The sequence below is a fragment of the Neodiprion pinetum genome, chromosome 2 (genome assembly GCF_021155775.2).
Source record: "Neodiprion pinetum isolate iyNeoPine1 chromosome 2, iyNeoPine1.2, whole genome shotgun sequence".
NCBI lineage: Eukaryota > Metazoa > Arthropoda > Insecta > Hymenoptera > Diprionidae > Neodiprion > Neodiprion pinetum.
This window is the reverse complement of record NC_060233.1, coordinates 14,946,477-14,973,071: the sequence shown is the minus strand read 5'-3', so window position 1 is coordinate 14,973,071 and position 26,595 is coordinate 14,946,477. Positions and strand designations below refer to the sequence as shown.

The 26,595-nt window shown below is 42.6% G+C and overlaps 1 protein-coding gene across 2 annotated transcripts in view; it reads left to right on the top strand.

Moving 5' to 3' along the window:
- Positions 1–26,595, top strand: part of N (neurogenic locus Notch protein) — a 157,065-nt gene that overhangs the window by 23,103 nt on the left and 107,367 nt on the right. For both annotated transcript variants that reach the window (XM_046610651.2, XM_046610650.2), the window contains exon 2: positions 15,018–15,096. In XM_046610651.2, coding sequence (XP_046466607.1) covers positions 15,018–15,096 — 79 coding nt within the window. The remainder of the gene's footprint in view (positions 1–15,017; positions 15,097–26,595) is intronic.

The following is a 26,595-nucleotide window of genomic DNA, read 5'->3' as shown; positions in this document are numbered from 1 at the left end:
TTAATTACGCACGATCTGCTCACAATGAACTTATTAGGCGCTTCCTTTCTCGCGTCGAGGAAGTGCTCAGCGCCTATATTACAGCCGACTGCTTTACAGCTCTGAGGTGTATAAATATAAAAATACCCAGAACTCTTTAATATCGTGTCAAGTTTTCCGTCTGCTTACGTACAGAGATTTATACATACTTGTACACTCACCTGCGCTGGAATCACATGTCAACAATTATTTACAATTTTATACTGTCGGTAGAAATACTTGGCAGGTAACATCGTCGGAACTGTTTTACCGATGGAATAGAATTTTTCTCTTCAAATGTCAGGTTTATTGAGAATTTTTATTTTTTTTTTTCATGTCGATTTACAACCTATCTTAATGTTATATCTGATCTTATAACCTAACTTAACCGAACATAAAAAAAGAAATAAATATTGGTAGTTGAGCGACGAATGGAAGTTAAATTTTCTATTTTTCATTTTTTTATTCCACGTCGAACAGGGCATACAATACATGTATTTTCATGGATGTAGATACTTATGTGTCTATGTAAGACATAGGGCATAGAATAACTTAGAGTTGTGGAGTTTGTCAGAGACGACTAGACGTTTATCAGGGGATTTGGCGTTCTCTCTTTAGTCGACAGACAGACACACAGAAGAAACGGTTAAGAGCATGTGTAAGATTTAAAGGCTGTGCGTACAACAAACGATGCAGCGGGTAGAGTGGGAGGAAGTCGTAAAATCCGCGGCAACAGTTCCTTCTTATGTTCTCAACTTCTCTCTGAGATAGAGCACGTGTATTTTATACGCTCATGCATGTGCAACATGAATTAAGATTCCACGGATTAAAGATTACTCCTCCAACAAAGTGACAAAGCATCAAATATATCCTTCAGCATTCGGTGGTATTCGTGTCCAGTGTTCATTCGTCGTTGGCCGTCAGTTCGATTCAACGGTTCGAACGGTACAAGGGTGTTACTCTTTGGGTTTAAACAGTGCTCCATTTATTTAACACGTGCAAATTAACTTGCCTGCATCACATTATCAACAACAATCGCCGACTTTCACTTCTTTTCAGTTTTACCGACAGCCCATGTCTAATCAGTATTTGACCATTTATACTCAGGGCCAAGAGAATAGTTGCCGTGTTACGGCGGGCCGGATCAAAGAGCCTAGGCGGACAATTTGAGCTGGGTGGTTAACCTAATGCGTCGGTTATATTATGTAGAAAAGTAATATTACTTTACGAGAAGGTGAATGATAATAACGTCTGACCGTAAAACAATTTACAGTCTCATTCCACGTTGGGTTGGCTGGTTATTGTCAGTTGAGCAATCTCAACTGTGGGCAGAGAGACAGGCACTCAAATTTAGGTATGCCTATTTTTCCGAGCCAAGTCGCCTAGGGGTTGGTTACCTATGAAATCCTCGTCCTTAATGTTCGGCAGAGTTCTCTCTTTCTTTTTCGTTGCTTTCGTCACGCCTCGCCCGGTTTTATTATCTGGGTTCTCTCTCTCTCTCTCGCTCTCTCTCTCTCTCCTCCGGCTTTCTGAAAAAAGATGGAGGTTCTAGCCGCCCGATGCGCGCTTACAGAGAGAGGAATATGGGCTCCGCCATCCGCGACAATCAATCATCCAGACAAATTATTGGCCCTAAACGATGCTCGTTAAGATAGTTTCACCGTTTGACGATTTCAACCTCGTATCGCCGGGACTTCGCCTTCGGCTGACATCGGGTCAAACATCTTGACCTTAGACTCGGAGTCGGCTGCACTGATCGGGGTGAAACGGAAAATGCTCGAGCTGCTGTCGGGGAAAGCTTTTTGTGAATATTATCAGGGGAAAAGAATAAATGCGCTAGAGTTCCAACCTGTGCTTCCGTAAAAGCCGCGTAACACGGAAAGGGCAATCCATAAATTGTGCAATAGCAACGACGTAGCCACTTAGTCTGACGTTAGTAATGCCTATTATAATACAATAGGACCGGACCCCGAGGGTCTGGTCCCAAAAACAAACGGTTTGACCGAGAAAGAAGCAACAAGAGGATCGGCCAGGTCGAGGAACAATGCCGTCGGTTGTTCCCGGGCTCACGAGTGCTCGGATTCTCCTCCAGAGACCTGGTACTTCTCGAGTCCAGCCCAGCCCAAAGGGGAAACCTATCCGATCGGCCCAAAACGAACCCCAATAGCCGCCTCGTGACTCGGGTCAGCATTCCGCCACGGGAAACTGGTTGTGGCTTATACTTCGACTGGGATAAAAATATCGCCAAGACTTTCAGGATCTATGTATATCAGAGGCTATATCCATCCTGCATTCATGTCCAGGTCAGAGTCAGAAGACTTCACTTTTTTGTTCTGACGATTTCAAGCCTTGGGCTGTGTTCCCAATCATATGCCAAAGTTGTGAAAGTTACTTTGTATTTTGTACCTAGAAACAGGAATAGGTAATTAATACGTACCTATCATTGGTACTCGTATACTTCATGCACATTGAGTGTGAAAAAATGCTGGTTCTTCGAAAATTAACTGCTCATAATACCGTACAACTCAAATTCTAAATAGGTAGTCACTTCCAAAATACATAGGTATAGGCATTGACAAATGTACCTAGTTACTTCAAGACTCTGATTATGACGCAGTAAACGTTATTAACATGTTTGTCAAACTATGATGATAAGGTGTGAAGACTTGAAACAGAACCGGCATTGACTGAAATTCATATTTCATTACTCGGTTTGATTATTGAATGACCTTAGGAATTGTTTCTCCAATGAAAACATATTCTTATCAGGAAATGTCCATCAGATGGTTGTGATACTCATATTGGGGATAAAATCGTCGAGTGTACTGAAAAAATAGTAACCGTAATTGCTGAGAGTTGAGTTTTAATCGTAAGATGTAGTCTGCAAGCCTGACCTGGCAACTAACAAAATTGAGCTCCATACAACTGGTTGTGGTTCAGACTTAATACGTAGTTGTAAAAAACTGGATCTGCATGAAGTGTAAACGCTGCGTTCGCGTGCAGAAAAAGTGGCGGTTCTAGCTCTGCGAAGTAATTTAGATTTCGCGCAACGAATATTTTTTTTCTTCCACGTCTGTGCATTACCGGGTATCACAGCCTTGTAACAATTAGACAAAAGGAGAAAATTAGTCCTGGCCAATTTGCCGTAGAGCGCTCAGAAACAGATGAAATTCCCGGACGTTCAGCGTCGTTCAAGGATCCACCGGCACGCGAGCAGGTTGCCCGAATCGGCCGCAGTAAGGCGCAGCGCATCCTTTCTTGGGTATAAACACTCGGCGAGTGGTCTTCTTGCCGGTTTGCCAATGCCAACTTAAAAGAGCCCGGTGCTATAATTCAACGGTAATGCCAATCGGCTCTCTTACGGCTCGGCTCGCTGCGGTTTCCCTTCTTCTCATCGACAAAAACCGACATTCAGCGTTGTCCTCCGCCTCGTGCGTCTCCTGAAGGATCCTCGACGACATGTGTTGGACGCAGTTCCTGAAGACGATTATTACAGCTTAGCGCGACTTGCCCCTGGTCCTGCGGCAGGAAACTGAGCGACACGTTCCAGGTTCGACGGGAACGTCTTTGAAGACCACCGACAATGCAGAGGACAAGAAACCGCGATGCTGCAGAGGACGTACTTGTGCTTCAAGGTCGACGACTTGCCAATCTTCTTTTCAGGTCACATCTCGCTCAATATCTGTCTAGAATTTGATCCAAGGAGATGTGATCTCACACGGATTGAGCTCTTTGGCTTGGGTTGTGACCGATTTGGTGATAAAAAAGAAAACTGACTATCGATACTCGAAAAGTTTTTATCATCGACTTCCGTACTGCTGATGATAAAGGAACCAAAGTGCCTACTGACAAGCACATGATAAAAGTCTTTTAATACGATACTCGATGAATGGTCAGACGCGTCGCTGTATCACGCCTCTTAAATTATCCGCTTTAAATTCGTCGGTATATAATAATAATTTGTGCTGCGTGATTATAAGCAGTTTGTTAACGTCGCGTGGGTACACAGTAAAATTCCATAGTTCCTCGACTGATTGCGATTTATGGAGCCTACAGCAGCAACAGCCACGGTCGCGGATGCTCTCTCTTACATCTTTTTTCTTCTCGTTAGTTACTGGAATCGGTTAGCCAAACTTTTTGAATACCATTAAAATGTCATGAAACCCGAATTCACCTTGCTTACGAATTCTTCTGCATGATTAGCGCTTCGCGAAATCGATTGATATTGTGGAATATATTATTGGAATCGCTATAAGTTATATGTTGCAATTTTGTCAACTATTGTCCGTAGAAGCATAGTACAATAGTGAGATCAGAAATTGGGAAAATATCTCAGTGTTTCAATTAGTAGACGTTGCTCAACTTCCGTTCTCTTTGGGGAAATATTATACAGTTCCTGCATCCGTCATCACGTTTGTCTCTAAGTTTCCAATCAATATTCATACTGCCTGCATAACATTGATTCAGCGGAGGCGAGTTAAGAGCCAAAGAAACGTGCCGATGCGTGTGCTCATCGTTCCAACCTGAATCATGTCTGACCCTGGCCTTCGGTTTAGGGTTCAGAGGTTAAATCGACGGAAAGGCGTATACTGACTTCCAGAATGTAAGGTCGAAAATTAATCAGATGCACGCGCATCGCCACGTTCTTTGGTATCTGCCACCAATGAAAAAGCGCTGTGAGATTTTTTAACAGATCAAATGACCATTTTACATACTGTGAATAATCGATGACACAAGAAAGTTTGACTGTAAGTGAAGGAGTGAGTGCAGTCTGCAAGTTCCATTTAGATTACAGTCCACGGTGCTTGTATGATTATGCTGAGAAAGGGTTGAGAGGCAATGAATTTTATAAAGCCTCTAATAGGACAATTACAATGTTGAATCAGTAGATTCGGATGGTAATGTTTTCGATAAGGTTTTTCATGTATTTTCTGGTAGCTGGACCAGTAGCGAGTCGGTTCGGCTTTCGGTGAAGCAGCAGCCGGCTACCGTGTCTTCCATCCCATGTCTAATCCCCGAGTAGTTAAGGCTAGGTATTATTATTCTCCCATTCTCAGTAAACCGGTATACTCTTCGAAATGCTTCTGCCCAGAGAAACAGATTACGACTAGACCCGACCAGCAATTCGTGTGATTCAGCAATTAGTATGTATCCTTAATTCTAAATAAGAAACCACTGATTTCTGTCATTCTTCTTTTTTGATAAGAAACGCCGCGAAGCTATTCCCTCAATAGTTTATTACAAGCTTAATTGTTCTTCATGTTTAATTTATCAGTTACCGGGCTTAACACTGTTTACCAACCTGCCGCTTCTCTTCTCTGCACCGTGGAATGGATAGAATAGTTCTACTGTAACCATTGTACGGAGTGTCTTCGAGACTGGATATGTGAGATTCGAATTCACCTCCACGTTTCTAAATACGGCTAGGTGGGTGTAGGAGAAGCTATCCATACGAAGTCTCGCAAGGATTCCAAGTCAAACGGTCGCGGTCGATCGGCGTGCAGTTAGTCCGTGTCCCCGTTTCGATGCAAATCTCCACCGCATTACTTTGCCGAGTTCGCCTCAGTACTTGCATTCACTTTCTAACAAGCTGATTCGCCCCGATTTGCCTACGCTCAAAGTTCATGTCCTTATGGATAGAATTGGATTGAAAATTCATGGGTACCCGTGAATCAGCGTTGGGAACTGATTACGAGGACACTGGAAATGATGGGCGATATGTTCTTTGGCAGTTGGAAATGCTTAAGGGTCAATATTAAACGTCTACCGAAGACGTTATAGTTCCATGCAAGCTTCTGGGAGTCGCCGATATACTTTCGGCTGCGTAATCCGTTATAACAGGTCCGAAGATGTGACTCGAGATATGGGTCCGGAACCTGATGCGTGCCTGCGGACCGAATTATCTCATACGACAAATACAAATCTACTTTTAATGACTGGTCAGAAATTGCCGTCGTAGAGAATCAGGGCCCCGTCTGATTCTGCGTTGTCAGAGATTTGAAAAATGGTCGGAGATGCCTGTTTACGGAATCAGATTTCCTCTCAAGGAGCAGGGAACCATTATTGTGACATCTGACGTTTCATTGGCTGACTGTTTAAGCATTGTATGCGTTTGGCTTGTTTATTTCGGTTGATTCGGTGATTCGGGATAGTTTATTCAAATGACGAAAACAAAGAGCTCGTCGTCCATAATAGACCGGAATGGTCTTCGGACGAAAATCGTTGACCACACAATGTTGGAGGTGTAAACTGTCATGGGGAATCGACGTTCGACTTGCTCGAATTGAAAGGTCAATGTACCGTCGAAAACCCAAGCAGCCTTGAAACATCGATAAAACTTACTGTCTTCATCGACAATCCTCGTGCGTATTATACAACCTATACGCCTATCGGTCCGTCTTAATCAAGAGTATTGATCGATGTATTGTTAACAATTCATTAACGCTGGCTTTCGGAGATATAATTATGCAGCCGTTAAATAGCACAACAGGTGAGACGACCCTTAATTTCACCGTTAGGAGCCTCGATTGTACCGTAGACTCCGGTATCTTGAAATCTAATCTCGGCGTCCGGTGATCTGGAAAACTCAGAAAGCTGGAAATAGCAGATGGCTTATTGAAATCTCGAATTCCTTACCTCGAGATTGATGATTTTATTTTTAATCCGATCGACTGCTTCGCTGTGTCCCATTCTCTACTTTTGCCGTTCGTGATCGAACCCGTTGGTTTCGGGTGCGAACAAAGAGTCTTGACAGATTAACGCGCATCGCCGCTGGCTTATTGCAGAGATTTTAATTGGCTGTATTATGAAAAGTGTCATTAAAGAGACGATTTGGTCAAGACGCGATCCGGCTGCAGCAGCCCCAGTGACAGAGCTCGTTATTCGCCGCTGACGTAATCGTTGAGCACTGCGGATATGATGCACGACTCTTCACATGCTGTCACATGCCTTACATTATACAATTTTTAGTCACTTGTAAATCACCACACAGAGGAGACTGTCGCAAAAAACGTATTCGCGACTCTTTCATGGAGTAAGAGAGTCACCTCGAATCGGTTTCTGAATTCATTTTAATCGCTGAACCATTTTATGGTATTGTGTAGAAGTTCTGCATGACGAAGGGAATTACTTGGAACGACGTTGAACACCGTGGTCACAAGACTTGGTCTCTGCTATCAATTTCATCAGTCGCGCTCTTGGCCATTGAGTAGCGGCAAAAAACAGTTTCATACGCGACATCAAAAGAGTGCTTTATTATAGCTTGAAGAACGGCACTTAATAGCCATCATTTCTTTAACAATGTATATTTCTTCCGAACTCCGGACAAAGTTCAAGCTGTTTTTCAACTTTCACACCTTTTGCAAGGTCATGTCAAAGAAACGAAAAAAATATTTTCCGTATCTGAGAATGGAAATAAAATCCACAAACAGCTCTGCGAATCGTGAAATGAATCAAGAACAGTTGTTTGTTTAATTTTTTTTTTTTTTTTTCTTCTCCCCAGAAATTAATCCCAGACCTATAAATAAACAGAGTAACGTTGCGGGTTTGCGGTACTTTTTCGAATGACTTTACGACGCCGCTCGTTTCCGGTCTCAAAGGTGGCGCGGTGTGAGACGTGAATTAAGAACGATAACGCGAATAAAAAGTCGAGTACTAGTGGATGGCCTCGCAGCCGGCAGGACGTTCAGGTCCTCTGAAGGCCCGAAACATATCGATTACCGATTTACTCGGTTCAGAATAAACACGTTCACCGTTACCTGCCTACAGTAAATTTTCCTCTCTCTACGGTCTAATTGGCGTGCCGTACATACGCAAGCTGACCATCTGCATGCCTGCGTCTATTTAGTGTTTTACGCAATAACGCAATAACGACTGCGGTACAATCCGTAATTAGGATCGATGAATTCGTGCAAACGTTCCATCACGTGAATTTGATTACATCTCGTATCCACTTGACTCAGAAGCGGTTTCTTCACGGCTCGCATGGAAGACTACAATATCAATTGATTTTGCTATAATTGTGTACAAAAACCCGGCGAAAATTTAACTTGTCACGCGTGAGCAACAACAGGTAGGTAAAGTTAAGGCGGATGTCGTAGATTTTTGTGTAAAACTGCCAAAAGAATTCGGACAACTTCAGGGTGTATTGCAAACTCTCGGTGCAATGTTCTCGCAATCAGCGTGGGATGGATGCGACTTGTTATACTCGGCGAGGAATCGTTCCACCCACACGGACGTAAGAATTAAACACGAAGACAGGAGTCGCCCACCAACGAAGAAGAGATCCATTAGCTACTAGTGAGGGAAATTACTGAATCAGATTCACAGCTGGAAAACCGGATGGTTCATAACCTTAATACTCTGCGGCACAGCGTCTCATGTATGAGACACATTTTTTGAATCGATGATTCAAGATTTACATTCAATTTTTGAGATATCGATGTCATTTTTATTTTTTTTTTTTTGCATACTTGGACTTCTTAGATGTCAATGTAGATGTTTTAAGAGAGATTATGATGATGATTCCGCGAATATAGTGAGCGCTATAAATAAAAAAAGTGTTGAAAATTTCTTTGTTTTTTACATAATAAGTGTAATTCTGGAAAGTTTATGGAGACCGGAAAAGTAGAACTCGATAATCTAGAGTTTTATGTTTCTAAAAACGAACCCGATGACAAAATTTCAAAATTCAAAATAGCGGATCTAATCCTATCTGGTGACCCAAGAAACCTACGAGTGTTTATTTTTGCGCCACTTCGATAACTTTCACATTTTCAGTCCGCCGTGTTGAATGTTGAGAGTTTCTCGGATCAGGCCCCATTTTTGTAATCAGTTTCAAGGAATTTAACGGCCAGGAAAAATGTACGCTTCAAAGGTTTAAATACTCAATTCAAGCGCAGTGTCACTAGATTGCAGGTACTTCGGTATGTTTTTCAATTACATACGACGAACGTTTCACACCAGACTGTAACGTCCTTTATTTTGTCCAAGATTTTCAACTCCTGTTAATATACCTTGAACGTCATCTGCAGCATCTGATTCATTGTAATACAACGACGAGTAGAGTCTCCAAGAACGTAAAAGATATGGCGTTGAAGTTCACGACGACGGATATTTGCTCGATAGTTCTTCAGAGTACTCAGCTGAGGCTGCGTTAATGAAGGCGGACCGAAGTCACGACCTTTCAGAGTGAGAGAGAGAGAGAGGAGGGGGAGGAGTAGGTCTCGTCGCGTGAATATCGCATATTCTCTTGCACCGGATTATGAGCACGTGTAACTATATTACATCGATGCGTGTGTGCATGTGGATGTGAACATCTGCGGCTGTGCTCAACCAGTGACTTATACCCGTGCTTGCGACTTGCGTACACGGACGTACTTGTAGATAAAAGTGTGCAAACCAGCGTTCACTGTCCTAAATTTAGTCCTTTCGAAGATTTGCACATTCCTCTCAAATCTCTTTTAACATCGATAGGGTAGTTCAATGATTTTTGAGGTCAGGTTCAAAATCGGTAAGTGAATGTTTAATCACGTCCCTTGAACAAGGCCTGAAGTCATACGAAGTTCCGTTAACTCACTTCAAGTATGATAATCGAGTCTTGAGGCGTCATTTCACCTCTCCAGAAGTGAGTTTAAGCAGTATATATTTAAATGTTCAAGTTGGAAGTACGCTTCGTCGACGGATTGTTAACCACTCGCATTGATGGATTACATCAATAAATGGTAATGACAAATTGCTTCGTCAATATTATTCTGATTGTATGACAACGTGATTGAAAATTTACTCTCGAGATGAACTGCCTGATCAGTTAGTCGACGAATTGCGTTGTGCTTCTGGAATGAGAAAAAATGATACATCTTCGTTGATCGTCAATAGCGATTTAAATGAGCCCAACTTTTACTTTTTAACGGGTATAAATTAAACGCTACCTTACCGGTGATTCGAGTCAAAGTTTGTGGCGGTCGTTAAGGCGTTATATGAAATATGTATCTATAATTATTATGAATTTTTTTTTTATTCTTTTAATGATAGGCTATGAAACGTCGTTGCGAAATTCAACATGTAAATGCTTGAGAAAAAATTTGCCTTATGTTGTGCTGCATAATAGTTTTTAAAAGCAACGACGATAGATTGCGGTTAATCACTGGGATTTGGTTCTTTCCTCGTGCAGAGGCAGAAAACACGAATAGTTTAATTATGTGCATGCTTTCAGTGATACCGGATCCATAAATGCTTGTGCACATAACACTGCAGAAATACTGCCTCATTTTTGCTTCACACTGTGTAACGAAGCTACGATGAGTATCTTATTTCCGTCGTTAAATTTCCCGCCTTTATCTCGAACAAAGTGTTTCACTCTCTCGAACGAGCCGAGATCGGCGAAATGGAGAGGCTCTATCCTCACCGTCTGAGTTTGCTCTCTCGCGAGTTGAGGGCAGAACGTGGGAGCGATAATCGCCCCATCTAAATTCAAATTACTAATATATTAGCTTTGTAGGAAACACTATGTCACAGTGATGGTGGGTATAATACACTTGGCTTAAGTAAACGAGGGCGTTAGAGGATGCGAAGATTTGTCGGCGAGCCTGGTTTGGTTTAAGTGATGTCATCCGTCGACTTGTGCTTATAACATTGCAGACTCCGATAACTCCGTCGGACTTAGGTTATACACCGCGGTTCAATATTCACCGATTTTTCTGCCGATCCAACACATGTCTCTTGTCCCCGCCTTTTCAACAACCGTCATCACACTCGGAGAAAACTTTTTGCTTTTCCAAATAAATCAATTTGTAGAAACATTTTGTAGAAAGTTTCCGCGTTGGAACATAATATTTTATTTGTTGTAAATACCAAAATTGATGAAGTAGTTGTTTCAAAATTGCAAAAACAAAATGTAACCGACAGTGAGAAAAATTTCATTTGTTATAGTAACTAGAAAAATTCAGTAAAACAGGTATCGTTAAAAAAACTGTTTGAATATTGTTGGAATTACGAAAAACGAGGTACGCGTAAACATTTTGCGCTATCGTCGATCCTTTTTTGGTAATTGCAACGCAAAGTCAGTTTCTGAGGTTTACTCTTCGTTTTTAGTTAAATAAGGCTTTAACGTCAATTTATTGTTGCACAAGCAATAAATTTTCGCAACAGTTACAAGAAAATATAGTAACAGTGATGATAATGAGAAAGAATAGTAACGGATACTAGACTTTCCGGTAACAGCTACAAAACTAATTTTCATTTTGTACCTAGAACTATATTTTTCGATTGTGGTAAAAAATGAAAATAGGTAAGGACTGAGAGGTAACCGGAACTAAAAATTTCTCTCCGTGGAATAAGATATATTTATAAATCCAAAGTCGCGATTTTAATTTAGCTAATTTAGTGAAATAATGCTTTTTTCATGGTATTATTAAAATATTGAATACCCTATGATAGATTCAACTAAATCGCTTCATACAGTTTGCTAAGTCTATTTGGTGGATAAAGATTAGTAAAATTTACGAAACTATGCGAGTTGCTAATTGATTTTTGCTCTCGAATAACATTTTACGTCGTAAATTTACAAGATTTTTTGTTGAAGTAGCAAAATACTTTCCGTAACGCGTTAAAAATCCTTTCTCGCAAGAGAAGTAAGATGAGCAGTTATTAGGAGCTCCAGACATCTGTCTAGTATAATCAGTAGAACTAAATCATCGTGGCCTAATATCATTGAATCAGCCAGTCAATTCACAATGGCATATTTTTCTACCGTTGTTTAAAGTGGCACTTAATTCATGTAGCACAAATTGAAATCAGACGATGATTTTTTCAGTTAGAACAATTAAACAATCATTTTTCAATCTTTATAAAAGAATTTCACTGCGTAGATCTGATTTCGCAATCGCAACGGAATCTATGGAATTGTGGTGTCAAACCTCTTCTTAAAATTAGACATTACTAAACCATTTTGTGATTTGCGCTCTATAAAATCAACTCAAGTTTTTCGTTGTGTGAAAATAGTGTTTGATCGGAAGTATATTAATCCAGAAAATTCGTTTCCAAGACCAAATTGTTTCTGCGAGCATACCGTGGACAATTTTTACTTCGGAGCATCCTGTATCTCTGCGCTTCAAGAAGCTGGCTTCAGAGTAATTGAATTGTCAAATCGTTAGCCCGGATCAACCAGTCATATTTACAGTCTTGATATTTTTATCAGTGGTCTTGTTGGCTCTCAAAGTTTTATGTGGGATACGTTTTGCTGATCATTCGTGCTTCACGGTAATAATTATTTTGACATTATTCGAAGGTTTCTGATCGGGATAAATGACATAACTACTCGCAAGAATTTTCATTGCTTACGCAGAATTGAGGCTTGTACACAGAACGAGAATCGAGTTGTTCACAACAATGAACGAATTAGCGTTCATTGTGGCGATACTTGTGCTAAAAAGGAGGTTTGTCGGCGCACGACACTTGCTTTCACGTTTTATACGTCACCACACCACCAGGCTTTACACTGTGCACGATGTGATGAGACAGTGACTCTCAATCAATCCTTTGTCTGTTTCAATATTAGATATTGCTGATATTTGTCTTTCGCTGTACTGTATCCTCCATTTTTCCACATCGTGTACGATGTTTTGCAGCCGTGGAAAGTTATTGCTAGCAATAAGCCATAAATTTATAATTAACATCGCACCCGTATGGGTAGCAAGAATTTTTTTTATCACGTGTTGAATATTACCAACACCAAAGCGATGATTAATCATCGACTCCATACCTAATTCGTTTCCATATTATACGAGTACATCTATTTACATGGGTGAATATCGCGTATCTTGTTCGAGAAACGCGATCGTGGTCTGGCGTTGAAGCCTTTGCGGCGAGTAAGGAAATCTGTAATACCTAGGTACATTTATCGCAAGGAAACATGAACCCTGCATTCTGTGTAACCTTGTGTTAAAAGTTTCCGATATTTTTATTTGAAAACAAATTTTAAATTTCAAGGGTCCACATGTTTATTCGCTATCGGGTTGGCAATAAGTGCGCAAACTTTTCCTCCGCACGTTTACAACTTAATCATAGGCCAGCTCTAGTTTGAAAAAGATTCTGTGCGATTCAAGAAAGCACACTCGAATACTAGTATTAGTTTAATTTTTCAAATTCAAGTTTACGACTGCATGAAAGAACGCAAATTATTGTTGTACTACACAGCTTGTTTACGTCTGGTTTAATGGCACTCTAGGATGTTATTGTAATACATAATTAACCATTTGGTCATCACTGCTTTGCAAGCAATTGTCGATAATCAACATTTTATGTTTCAAGTTTACGAGCAGTTCAAATCAAATATTATTACACAGCTTGTAACGACAGTCTTTAGCCTGAAATTTATTAATTCTTTCTGTCGAATTTGAAAGACCATGAACGAAATATAAATCAGTTGTGGTCTGAAGTTACGGGCACCAATCATTAAAGTTTAAGAATTGCGTGCGACTCGCTTTGCTGATTACATCTTACTTGATATGCGTAAAATCAACTGCAAGCTCGCTGCACACGTGGACCGAGTTCCGGCTGACGTTTAAACAGGATGTGCGTAGGCGGTTGATCCGTGTTATGCGTGTACGTAAACGTCGTTTTATACAGACGAAAGAGAGAAAGAGGGAGAGAGAGAAACGGGGTGGATTCACTCTACAATCTCGTCAATCCGTGTCGAGCTCTCGCCAATAGTTTTTGTCGTTTGGTTGACTCTCTCTGCGTGAGCCAAAATATGAAAGTTCACTTCGATCGTAATCAGTAAAAAATCAGATCAGGGTGTACGCGCTTCGAGAAATACAGGAATACCGGAAAAACCCGGGAATTTGTTGGTGCTTCGTGACATTAGATGAAATTTTGCGAGGTTGAGGTTGCGTTGAAAAAAGGCATGTCGGGTATCTGACCATTCGCACATAGTACGAATTGAAACTGTAAAAGAAGGTTATTTGAATATTTTGTGCAGTTGACTTGACCATTCTGCACATCCTAGTTAAATATTTTCTGTTATGGATGATGTGTGATTTTCATGCGTATGAGCGTTGTTAGTATTGACATAGTTCATCTGCAACTACGTTACGTAGTTGTCGCGGCATTTGACTAAAGTTCCTAATTGAAAAATAGTCATTTTAACTACACACTTGTCTCAGTATGGTAACGGTAAAGTACTTAACGAGAAATCCAGGAAGATTCACTATTTTGCAATATTTGAATGCCTGAATTAAGCGAGTCGGCGAGATATGAGTATTGTTATGATCAAGCGAGAAAATTCACAACGAAAAAAAGCTAATGTGGACAGTGCAAGTCAGAATCCCCAAAGAGAGAAAGAGTCATCGAAGAGCAGATCATTGCGCTTTCTCCAACGTGATATTAAGTACTAATTTGGAACCGTGAAATAATTGATAACAATACTTTTTTAGAGATTGTGAATATTCACTCTTCTCATCGATTGTAGTCGCGAAATACTGTCACTTGTTATTATCAATAAGTTCATAAGATGTACCTGCTGCTGAATAAATTCTTTAATACATATTGAAATTATGAACTCTGAAATTGAATAAGGCTCTCGCTCATAGCAATGTACAATTCCTACTTCAAAATGCAACGTCTGAAATACTTGCAAATAAAAATACATCAAATATATGTTATGTCTTCGATTGTAGGTTTAGCAATACAATACCAGGAATCCATGCCAAGATACCTGTAATTTTTTTTTATATGAAATGCGGGAAAATCTGACATTTATTTCTGGCTGGTAGTCGTATACACTCTAATTTGGAATACTGATTCGCTCGTTCATTTATATCCATTAAAATTTTCGCGTCTGATCCACCGTTTCTCAACACTATTACACATTATTTGGAGTTTGGAAGTGCAGACGCCACGTTCGAAAACAGCTATACGATTTCTGATATCGTAACGGAATAATATTCCTCGACGTAAAAACTTTTCTTATATCATTAATGGAATTTTCTTATGTGTTACAGGATTCGTATCGTGCTCTCCGAGTCCCTGCAAGAATGGAGGGGTGTGCGTGTCATCCCCTCGTGGGGAGTTGTATTGCAAGTAAGTCCTTGAGCCAAGTTATTGCATGAATAATTAATCAAATTACTAATCTATCAATTAGAAATATGACTTTTCGAAAGTATCAGGGGCAGATTTACCCTCCGAACACACTGGCAAAACATTGTTCGCGAATGGCGCGTTGAGCAACGAGGAGAGGAGTAGGTCGGATACACTCGGGTAACTGGCCCGCAAAGATGGAATGCGAGAACAGCGGTACAGCCAGCCTCCCACGCAGGGTGTTGCGAGGGGGAAACGATCCGTGAAAAGCATTGGCCCTGGGGCGGTGGCACTTATATTCGTATAATACTTGGACTAGTAATGATAGCTTTATGCCGAGCTCTCATTTACCAACCAGCCGAGTCGAGGCACGAGGTGAACTCTCGCGTTATGTGGTATTGTCGTAATTTTGCTGGTCGAGCGATCGGTCAGACGGTCAGAAGTCCCTCAAGAATAAGATCCGATCGCCTAAGGGCAGCGTGCCAAACCGCTGCAAGACCATCGACGTCATTTCACAAAGAGCAAAGAAACCACCTCTCAGAGGTCAGGCCTCACCCGTGGTTCACGCGGTTTGCCGGGTCATCTCTTTTAGCTCAAGGGTTTTACACGAAAGCCAAGCTCACACCTTTACATTTTCTCTTAAACCAGAGTAACGATCGTCCAATTTCTAGAGAGTGATTATTCTTGAGTCCGTTCGTTTCCAGATGCATCAATATGTATGTTTATTTAGTCATCACAGCTCTTGCCATGTAAATTTCAAGATTGGCAATCGACTCACAATGTTTCGATAGTTGACAGTCATCACGACAATGTATGTATAATTCGTCTATGGTCGTCGGTTTTTCACACATGGAAGATGAAGAAGAAACTTTAGCGGAACGGCTGTTCAACGCTGAAGGAAGTCAGGGAACGGTTAAGAGGTTATGACGTGGGAGTTTATGGCTAGATGAGAAGTGGTAATCGAGGTAATAATTCTACCAGTCGTCGAGGATCGTGACTCGGTGACGCTTTGAAATTACCCCTATGTCTGTCTCTAAAGAGCCTGTGCTAGAGTTCGTCACCAGCTTGATTTCCACCTTGTGAAGTCTTCAGGGCAGTGACTTCAAGTTTGTCAGCATGGCTTGTTCGCAGCTCTTGCAAAAGAATTTGGGATGACCTTTGTCATTGAGTATTTCTTGCGGCGTTCATATGCATAGGAAAGGAGGAAAGGGCTTGATAGAAAAAGAAAGGTTGAATATATCAATTCGTGAGAAAGTTGCGAGTCATGATCATGAAGGGCCGTTCGATCCTTAAATAAACTTTTGAGATGAACCAGCGAGGTTTTGGCCAACTTTTTGAGCTCACTGTACAATTCCGTTGGTTGGTTCGTCCTTCGTTCACTGTAAGTGAAACAATATGTCTGTCTGTCTGACTTGCTTCGTCACGACAGCCGCAACGATGATTGTAATAATGGCGATTTGCATTTAACTGATTGAGAAGAAGCTCGAAGCTGCATAACTCTCCAACTACATATATTCCTCGGCTATTTCACTCTCATCGTTGAGAATTTCAAGTTTGTCGACACTGACAGAATCTGCAGGAAATTACTGCAGCAAGTTCAGTCAGCGGACTCGCAAATTCGGAACGAGTCACGAAGCGAATTCCATTCGGAAAGCAAATGTTAGAATCCGAGCTCAATCCAGCCGGCTGCATTAAACTGCAACTCACCCTGCATTACGTTTAATTGCCCGAGTAATTAGTGCTATGAATCCATTCTTGCTCACTCGTGCGACCTTTGTGCCCACGCCATGCAAGGTATCGTTCCCCTACATAGCTCAGATGTAACTTCTTCATGTCTTGCGGTATAAGACGTGCGGCTGTACATGCGGGCTTCGTATTCTTCATGCCACGTGCCTTAGTCTCAAAACTGTGATCGTCTATTTGGCGTTCCGTCAAAAGTCTGTAAAAATGGGAGTCGAATTGTAAGGACGATTTACCTCCGAATCCCGGTTACAGCTACGCTGGCCATTTTTATTCTTCTTCACTTCACTGTCTGAAGAAGAATATCTTCAACGCAACCACAATACCTAAGTGAAGCCTCAAACTTAGTATCTGGCTCTATGCAGCACAACTTGCTAATTATGGCTAACCTCGTCCAATCTCTACGATCCTTATGATTTTGGTCTGTCGCTATGACAAAGGGAAGTGGCGTTTGCGGCTAGCTGATTGTTTCAGTCTCCGAGTCCTATCGCTACTGGAATGAAACCGTCATGCATTACTTTTTCTCCAACCACCCTTGCGAGGATCGATAAATCTAGATAGCCGATATAATCTTAACGGGAAAAAAGAATTTCTCTTCGTCGCTGTCGGCACCCATTTGCATCCGCGTATTAACCGCCATCCGGACTTTCCGGTTACTGTATGCACCAGGTTCGGATCAACCTGTCGACGAGATTACCGATGGCAATGAATACGATCCAAGATACGAACTGTGTCGTGTCCACTGCATTCGCTTCCCTTCCGGCTAACCGTGTGCGACTTGAAGTCAAAGATGCTTCGAGTACTTCGGAGCATAAGTATCCAACTGTAGTAGTATAACTGTTTACATGCAGTGAAATTTGAAGAGAATAGCGTCAAGTTTTGTAATGCACTTCTCAGATCGGATGAACTTGACGAAGTTTACGATGTCTGGACAGCGGTTTTAACTTACCGTAGTTTCTGACTTATCCTAGTCATTATGCGATTTTGTTGTTTCATAGGATAAATGTTGTGTAGGTGAAGAAGCGTTTTTTCTTGAAAATTTCAGTTCTTATGGTATACCTACATCCACTCCACGGACAAGTTTATGCTTTACGAACCTGACGAACAACTAGTCTCTGGGTAATCTCGGAGCGATTAAAGTACAGGTATATACATGTATCCTGAGCCACGTCCACGAGCGGCGAGATTGGTTGGAGGTACTGTATACTTACTGAAGCACCGGGCGGCCGGCACATAGAGCGATACTTTTTTGTGTTCTTTTTTTTTACCGCCTAGAAAGATTACTGTGTATGATATATTACACCTATCCATACTAAATGCCCGAATGGCCTGTTGTATCCTGTAGGATAGAATTGATTACACGCACGCGTGCAGCCTGCCACTGCGACGGTGCTGCTGCTGCATATTTGTAAAAGTGCAGGAGTGTGCCGGATGGTCAGCTCCACGTCGGCATTAGTAGTCGCAGTAAATACGTGCAGTATTTTTCGATCCTGTGGGATAACCCATAAATTTCCATCTCTCACACTTCGCAATATGTGATTTCATTTTTCGCCTCTGCGAGCCTTTCCTCGTGTGTTAACATTTGTTTCATTTTATTACACACGACGATCACCGCGGCTACGAAGCAAGGGGTTCTCATCGCGTTTGTGGCGGAAGTGCTCGTTTCAATTAGGCAGAATCCGATCCAAGCCGAAATTGACTTCCGGTTGAGGTGCATGCGTACTCCGGTGAATCACCTTGTAGGAACAGCTATATGAATTCAAACCCGCGCAGAGAGAAAGAGAGAGAGAGAGAGAGAGAGAAGAAGAAGAAGAAGAAGAAGAGGGAAAGAGAAAGATGGGGAGACTGGAGAGAGAACAACTCGAGAAATCCAACGACGCTGATAGCATCGCCGACAAACGACGGTCATCAATTGCTATTGGAGAGTTGAAACATCGGTGGCCATTGGCTTAGACCCTGCCCCCTATACATATCCCAGTGCACAGATGCTGAGTTTGGGGTCTAGTCGATGCTGAAGGGGCGGAGGCGACTCGAATAATGGCCACAATAACAATTGCCCTCACGGCTAGATGATTTCGATCGGTTGTGGTGGTGTAGGGTCCAAATGTGGGCATAGGGTAGCCCAAGGAAGGGTGAGAACCTGATGAATAGCATCCATCAGCTCGTACTGCCATCGTATATAGACTGAATCTGTAACCAACGGACGCTTGTGATACTTTAAAATTCGTAGCCCCCGTATTGACGATATTTTTCGAAAGTTGGGTCTGAACAGGATCCTACATCATTATCAAAATCTGGTTTTTATAGCAAATACAATTACAGAGTGTACCAGTTTCGTGGCAAAACTGGTGGCAAAGCATTTCCAGTTTGCTGCGATGACGCGATATCCGAAGCGGAGTTTCGGTAGGTTTTGGACTACGTCAGGGTGTTTTTGTGTCTGTTGTGCTCAATTTATGGTCAGTTATTTTTAAATATTTAAGAAACCCAGCTGACGAGGGGTCGTCGATACAGTTGAGGGGCAAGTGTCCGTAATCCAATGGTACAACAATGTCCGCCCGAGGCACTTGACAATGTGGCAAGTTAAAACTGCGAGCGTTGGTTAAATGATGAGAACAACAGAGCGGGATGTACACCGCACACAGTGAATTCAGTGTTTTCCCCTCTCTCCCGGGAATCTCGGCAACCGGACGAACAGACAGACGGATGAACACGCGGCGTTGGTCCACGGGGGGTTTAGAGGGTGGGGAAAGCCGCGTGCCTGGCCACGTGACCAGGAGAGCTTAGCTTCGGTCGAGCACCTTTTTGACGAAAGGGTTCGCTCGATTGGAAGATATATAATAATGTTGTTTTTCCCTTTTCTCGCGAACTTGAAACCACGTGTTTTTGGTCAACTGATGTAACCAAATTGTGTGAAACTAATAAATGCTTATCGTCATCCACTCTTACGCGTCTGTACTGCATCGTTTCGTCATGCTTTTAACCATTCGATTGACGGTCTCAACGTACTATCAGACCATTAGATCATTCAATATTTCATGATCAAACCCATGCAAATGGAATTATTTTCAATTTATCCGAGAAATGCAGACCTTCCAAGTCTCTTAATAAAATTGATTGGAAGCATATTAATAGCGAAAATTAATGCTCACGGCATTTTGCAAACGGTTGCAGCGATGCCATCGTGACAAAGCCGTTGACTGAAAAAATAAAGTATGGCCATGTGGCTCAACATATACTCAAATGTTTTCTTCGGCGGCCGAAACGAAACACGTACACTAGGCGATCTTTTTTTCAGTCAAGCTCCCTTTCAGTACCGGCGGGTCGTTTTTGCAGCCACCGTCTCTCCATCGTTTTGCCCGATTCCTTAGTTTTCTCCTCCTTCACCGCGGTCTCAGGATATCTTATGCATTAGTACTTCATTCATTTATATTCTTCTTTCTTTCCTCTTCATTATTTCACAGGTGTCTTCCTCTAAAGTCTGTGTAACGTGTAGTTCACGTCTATACATAGAGTTCAATTAGGGTATGAGGTTTACATTCACACTCTTTGTATGTTTATCGCGTGTAGTAAAACCTTGATAAAAAGTGAACCGCAGAGGTTTAAACCAGAGCACGATGTTGCTTAGGTCGCGGGTAGATATGTTTGGACGTTATCAGAATGACGTTGCATTGCGTCGCACGTTTGAGTGTCACGTGGTTTCCTCAAGGAAACTGGCGCCATACGCAGTGTCGTAGTCGTCGTCGATGCAGTTTATCCCTCGCGTGGGTCTACCACCGGAAGTTGGAAATTCTAACACCAGTTTTTACACGAATGCGCGACGAGTCAGCTTACGTTTACCGGACGTTTGGCAACATCACTGACTACAGGCTAAATATTAAACGAAGAAAGAGCGGAAAGGACATACCTCTATTGGGAAGGCAAACATATACTCCATGATTTTTTATGTCAGATAGGAATTAGCTGCAAGATTTTGGTTTCTTTTTCTTCTTTCTCTATGGACAGACGCCAAATTTTGTTTTACTGGGATGAATTTTAAACGTCAAATCCTTGAGGACCACCAATTGTTGCACAAGGATCACTGGCGAATCCTCCAAAGTGCATGGCGATGACATCGATGGGAGAATCGGTTGTCATCTTGAGAGCGTGTGTGGCAAGATGGATCCTCATGGATCCTCAAGAAGGGATCCGCCCCATCGACGAACCAGACGCCCAAACCCTCAGCCCACAGACGACTCCCCATCCCCTCAACCCTCGGTGAACAGGTCTGTCACGCCACGATGCACGGCTCGAAATGCCATTACCCTACAGTGGCGATCAATTACTCTCATGAGGTATAAACTGCAATTTGATGAAAAAATTACCTGGGTCATTCCATTTTCCAAAGATCATGCACTAATTTCCTCCGCACGCGAAGCGCATTACAGATACTCCGTATCAATTCCACGTCCAGAACATTGCCTTATATGTATAGATGTGCACCGGAAGTGATCATACTTCACCACCACGCAGTGGTGCTCTTATTTTAATAATGCTAGTCCGATGCTGGTTAACTCCAGTTTTTCAACCTTGTAGTAAAAAACTTGAGGACAGAAGTTTATTTGGCGATTAAGAATCTAATCAGGATACGGAAAGGGTGTGCGACATTCGCTTCCAGCAGCTGTCCATCTTGTTTTTTCACGCAAACCTGATATGAGAACCACTGACAGACGATGCCCTACGGCGTTGCAGCGTCGTGCGGACTCGTCGACGTTCGGTTAACTTCGCCCGCGCGCATGTCCGGCCCGAGATTGTCTGAGCGCACGACGTTCCCACGCCCGCCGCGCATGCGCCGTCCCTCCCCTTGTCACCCCCTCTTGCTCCATCCCTCCCGCGCTGACGACGCGCGTCGCTTCTGTCTCTTTCTCTCTTCTTTCTCCTTTGCTCGCACTGCGCGTCTTTCTCTTTCTTTCTCCTTGCCTCTCGCCCCGCGGAGCGCTCATGCATTGCTTCGCAGCGCAGAGTAGGTTCCGTCACTTGCCACGGCGTTGGCGTTGCTCCGCCTGTGCTGTACTAACGCTGAGCTGAGATGCGCTGAGCTGATCGAAGCAGCGTGCTGCTTCTAATAATTTCGCCGGCTCGTCACTGACCGGCATCAATATGAACGGGAAGCTGGCTGCTAGCGACCCCAGCACCTCCTGGTGCCCTGATACCTTTTAGATTTCCCGTAAGAACCAACTTACAATGTCATCTCGCTATCGGGGATTTCAGCGCGCCTTGTATAAATTGCGGGACGTCGGCAGTCCGTCGCTTCATCTTCTGGTTCCTTAATATACAAGTACTTCGGAATGGCTTCGGGTTCGAGGACAGCTGTGTTGGGTTGCGAATCTGCAGGATAGACCATTCATTCTCCTCTCGACTTACGGAAATCCCAACGCTAGGGAACATGCAAATTCTCATGCTGTTTGTGCTACTCGCATTTTATGCCTACATAGCCATTTACTCTGTCTCTATGGACCGCCTTGTCTTCTTGATACGGCAACGCAGACGGTCGGAGGCACCGTTGCTTTCACACTTCAATGTTGATTGCTTGCGCGCACATTGCCAGGAAAAATTATTTAGCACCTGCAGTCGCACATAATTTTACCACCCTCTGTTTTATGCATTTTTCCTTGTTTCAAGCTAAATGAAAGATGTTCTCCATGTTTTTCCACATATTTCCTATCAGGAAGCTTTAAGCAATGTAGCACGACTTGCAAGGCATTACGATATGTTTTGTCCGCGATAAGACTTACAGCAATATAGTCAAAAGTATGTAGCGTAAAAAAAAACTATCACTCCATACCTGATTTATTACTGAAAATTGGGCCCGCGCTATGCTTCGTTCCTCCTGAAAAAGTAGTTATCTGAACTTTCAAAAGTTGGCCAATTTAGGTAAACTTCTGTATTAGGTGTTAAAGATTCATAGATCACATTGAACTTGACTAACAGTTATAATTGAACTTTTCCAACTTGTGTTGTATAATTTTCGTTACGTAACTCTTTCGACTAAGCCACATGCGAAGTGGTGGATATGAGTGTCGAGTCTAATAGTTATGCATGATAAGCAGTCCGCGAAACAGATCATGAAATAGATCGAGGTGGACGTGTGAAAAAATAAAAAATTTGTACATTGCGTGCGCAAGGTTAGCATTATGTTATAGGTATGGTGAGCGAATGCTGTGCTAACTGCACTGTATGGGTACTTACGGCCTTCACTCACATACATTCGAACGAGTCACTCGTGGGCTCGTTACTATTTTACCCTGCACCGTGGTCGATCGTTCGGAATCGATTGCACTGCCGCAATTGAAGGTGTATTTTTAGACAGCCTAGCGCGCGTATCAGATCATTACGCGAGATGCATTTTCTATCCGCGTTATTCAACATGCCTGCACGTCTATATGCTTGCATGCAGGCTCGGAACACTCGCAGAAAGAAAGTCACAGTCGTTTTAACGGAACATTTTTCGGTATTTTCACGTATATTTCATATACGTGAGTATCATATGCACTTTGCAATAGTGCAGCAGAACCTTTTCCGCGAGTAGACTCAATTTCGTCTATGGAATTAAACATCAGATGTGCAGGATTCTCCTCGGACTTAATTTTTGCCCCGAAGCCATTTGACAGCGTTAATTTCATTCGCATTTTTTGCTCATGAAATGCTGTGTGATATAAATGCAATTTCACACCAGGAATAGTACATCTTTGCAGAAGTTTGAACACGTGACAGCAGCAATCCAGGGGAATCGGCATGCAGCGCGAGGCTCTAAAGGTCGTCTGGTATATAATGGTAATATCCGTTGTAAAATAGATCGTAAATTTTCACCAACCTGTTCCTAAATCTACAAACCTGTCTGGGTGTTTTACGGGGGCCGAAAGACCATCAGGCATGGGATATGCCTAAGTCTTGGCGTATCTGCTTGTGTTGCTGCAACGGCAAGATAATGGGGTTTTGTCTTTTTGGGCTGACTCTTAATAAAGAACGCGGGCAGCCTGCACTTAACGACGCGAGCTCATCTAGCTGCATACCCAGTTTTGTGAATAGTGCAAACTGCGCTCTTGACTGATTCTGTACCGTTGAAAATTATCATATGAAATAGCAATTATCTGAGCAAAACCCCTCATTCATTTATCGCATATGATGCGCACAGAGCTTATCGTTAAATGGTTTGTTTCGAAGTTGGTCAGTCCGAGGAACTCCGAAAACTCTCTACGAATCTTTCAAGAGTTGATGGCTGCTCTCGCGTTAATAATAATAATTAATAGCCACGGTCTGGATGTGGTACTTGTAAGTACGTATAAGCATACGAATAACTTCCTCGCAAATCCTTTTCGCAAGCCGCGTTACAAGTTGCATCTTGTAGAGACTCGAGTTGGTTTGTACCACTGATTTAGTACGGGTATATAGTTTGTACAAGTGCCGTTGCATGTATTTACGATAGAATAGTAATTATCTGAGGGTGCATATGAGTAATTGAAAATCGAGTGAAGAATTGCTTCAGACTGCAAAATTTTTCTTTGCCAAGTTGTGTAGGCGGTCTTAATTTTCTTCACTTGAACATCCAGCTCCAGTAAGTCCCAGCTTACAATCAGGTTTACCGGCCAACGGATTAAATGGGTGTCTTGGCTTATCCCATTCTTGGTTTGCTGTATTTAAATAGGTATACTTCGTTCTCTTAAATCCATTACGATATCGAATCCTTTTCTACAAAACCACGGGTTTTATGGCTTTTTATTTTATGCCTAGAACCTTTGGTTGCTGGACGAGTTATATCCCAATATGAATGACCGCACGTGTAGGCTGTATAAGAGTTTAGTTTCGGGTTCGACGGCGAACGTGATTGTTGAATGTCCATCGTAGAGGGAATAATCGAACCTCTATAAATGAGTAACTGGCACCTTAGTCAGCATGACCACGGTCATTTGAAGTGGTATTTTTGGGTGCCTCTTTAAAGTGAATTAAGTAAGCACATTCGTTAGTCCCAACTCCGCTAGTCAACGTGAAGAATTAATTTCTCTCCTCTACCCAACGGTTCTATGGTAATTTCCAACCTCGTCTCCTCTTACTTGCCTCTAGCTAGAGAGGACAATTAAACTCGACTGACTGAAATTGATCCAGGAATTAAGTTGGTAATTATAATTACGTTCTTTTATACAGCTGGGAATCATGCTCAGTGGTAATTTTTCCTTCATATTATAGCCAAGTCGTATCATACGATTCATACTTCATTTCTATACGTCGTCACGAGCACCCGACATGAAGACTTTGAGCAATGAGGTGGTCCAATGTCGAGATGAATTGAAGAAATAGCGTTTTACTTGAAATTCTGTTTCTAGTCTCTTTCAACGCGTCAGCAATCGAGGATGTCCGTGGGATGTGAATAAGGCAAGCGTAGGACCGGCGATCGAATCCAATAAAACGAAACGGAGGTTTTACGACCCTAGACGAGGTGTACCAACTCACGGGCAGAGCCCACGCGTGCGCAACTTAGAACCTCGTCGCAGAAAGGGAATTAACATTTGAAAGAGTCCCGGTTCCTTACACCAAAAGCTCGCGGTCATTCCGACTGACAGTCAATACGGCGCATCAAGGAATCATAAGAAGTAGAAAAAACCACGTACGATCAGCGATGACATAAGACGAGAAAACGAAACCTGCTATTTTTGGTAATGGTATGCAGCTTAATGCCCACCAGAGTCGAAAAGGTTAAGACTGCTCGCCACAACCATTTTCCACAAAAATTCAATCGCGTGCCACGCGGCCTGTCGGACTGCCCTGCAAGATCGTCTGAACAATTTTAACTACAGGATTCCTAAATGGAGTTCTCGACTGGCATATCTGAATAAGTGGTTCTCCTGCACTAGCAGGTTCAGAGCTCCGGGTCAGCCACGGTTTCGGTTAGCTCAGGTCCATACCGCCGTTGTCTGTGTAGAAAAGGATGGAGCTACAGGTTGGCGGTGCAGTCGGTGGCCGGTTAGACTCCACGTGTTCTCTTCGTTTCTTCCTCTTCTTTAACGCTGTTTAGTATTCCCTGCTCGCGTCAGGCTGTGTGTATATGCAGGTATAACTTTCTTCCTCGTTCAGATGAGGCAGCATGCAGCGGTCTTCGCTCCACTCCATCTACCTGCAGGTTGGCTCGTCGAAGCCATTCAGTAGGACTTTTAGCTATTAGAGGTACGAAGTGTCTAGAACATTTCGAAAGATGCAGAGCGAGCCGAAGGCGCTGGTGATTTTTCTGATTGCTTGTGGCTGACAAGGCGGGGGGGTGGCGGTCGATCACAAAACGACTTTCGATTTGTATTTTCCATTTCTGCGGTCACGAGCCATTGCCGACCCATTATCGCTATTAGAGTGATCGCGGTTGCGGGTCCCATCGGGCCTTGAACGCGGCGGAGGATATCCATGTATGTTATTTTGTGGACGATTATTGTAATGATACCTTTACGCCGATCGAAATGTGAAACAATGATACTCGCTCGGCTGGGGGGTGGGCGGCAGGAACGCTTATTCCAGACGAAGTCTGCAATCGGAGCTAACGACAATCGATCGGAAGAACATCAACGTCGACTTTCTCTATTCCGGGTTTCGGGTCGTTGAAAGAATGAAAAAGCTTTTATGGTATTCGTGATACTCCCGCTTGAGATGTCAGAAACTGTAAGTGCGTCCTATGTTAACGAGGTATGTAAACTCGATTTTCTTCCCATTTCGAAAAGTCTCCAGATGATCAAACTGCTGGCACTG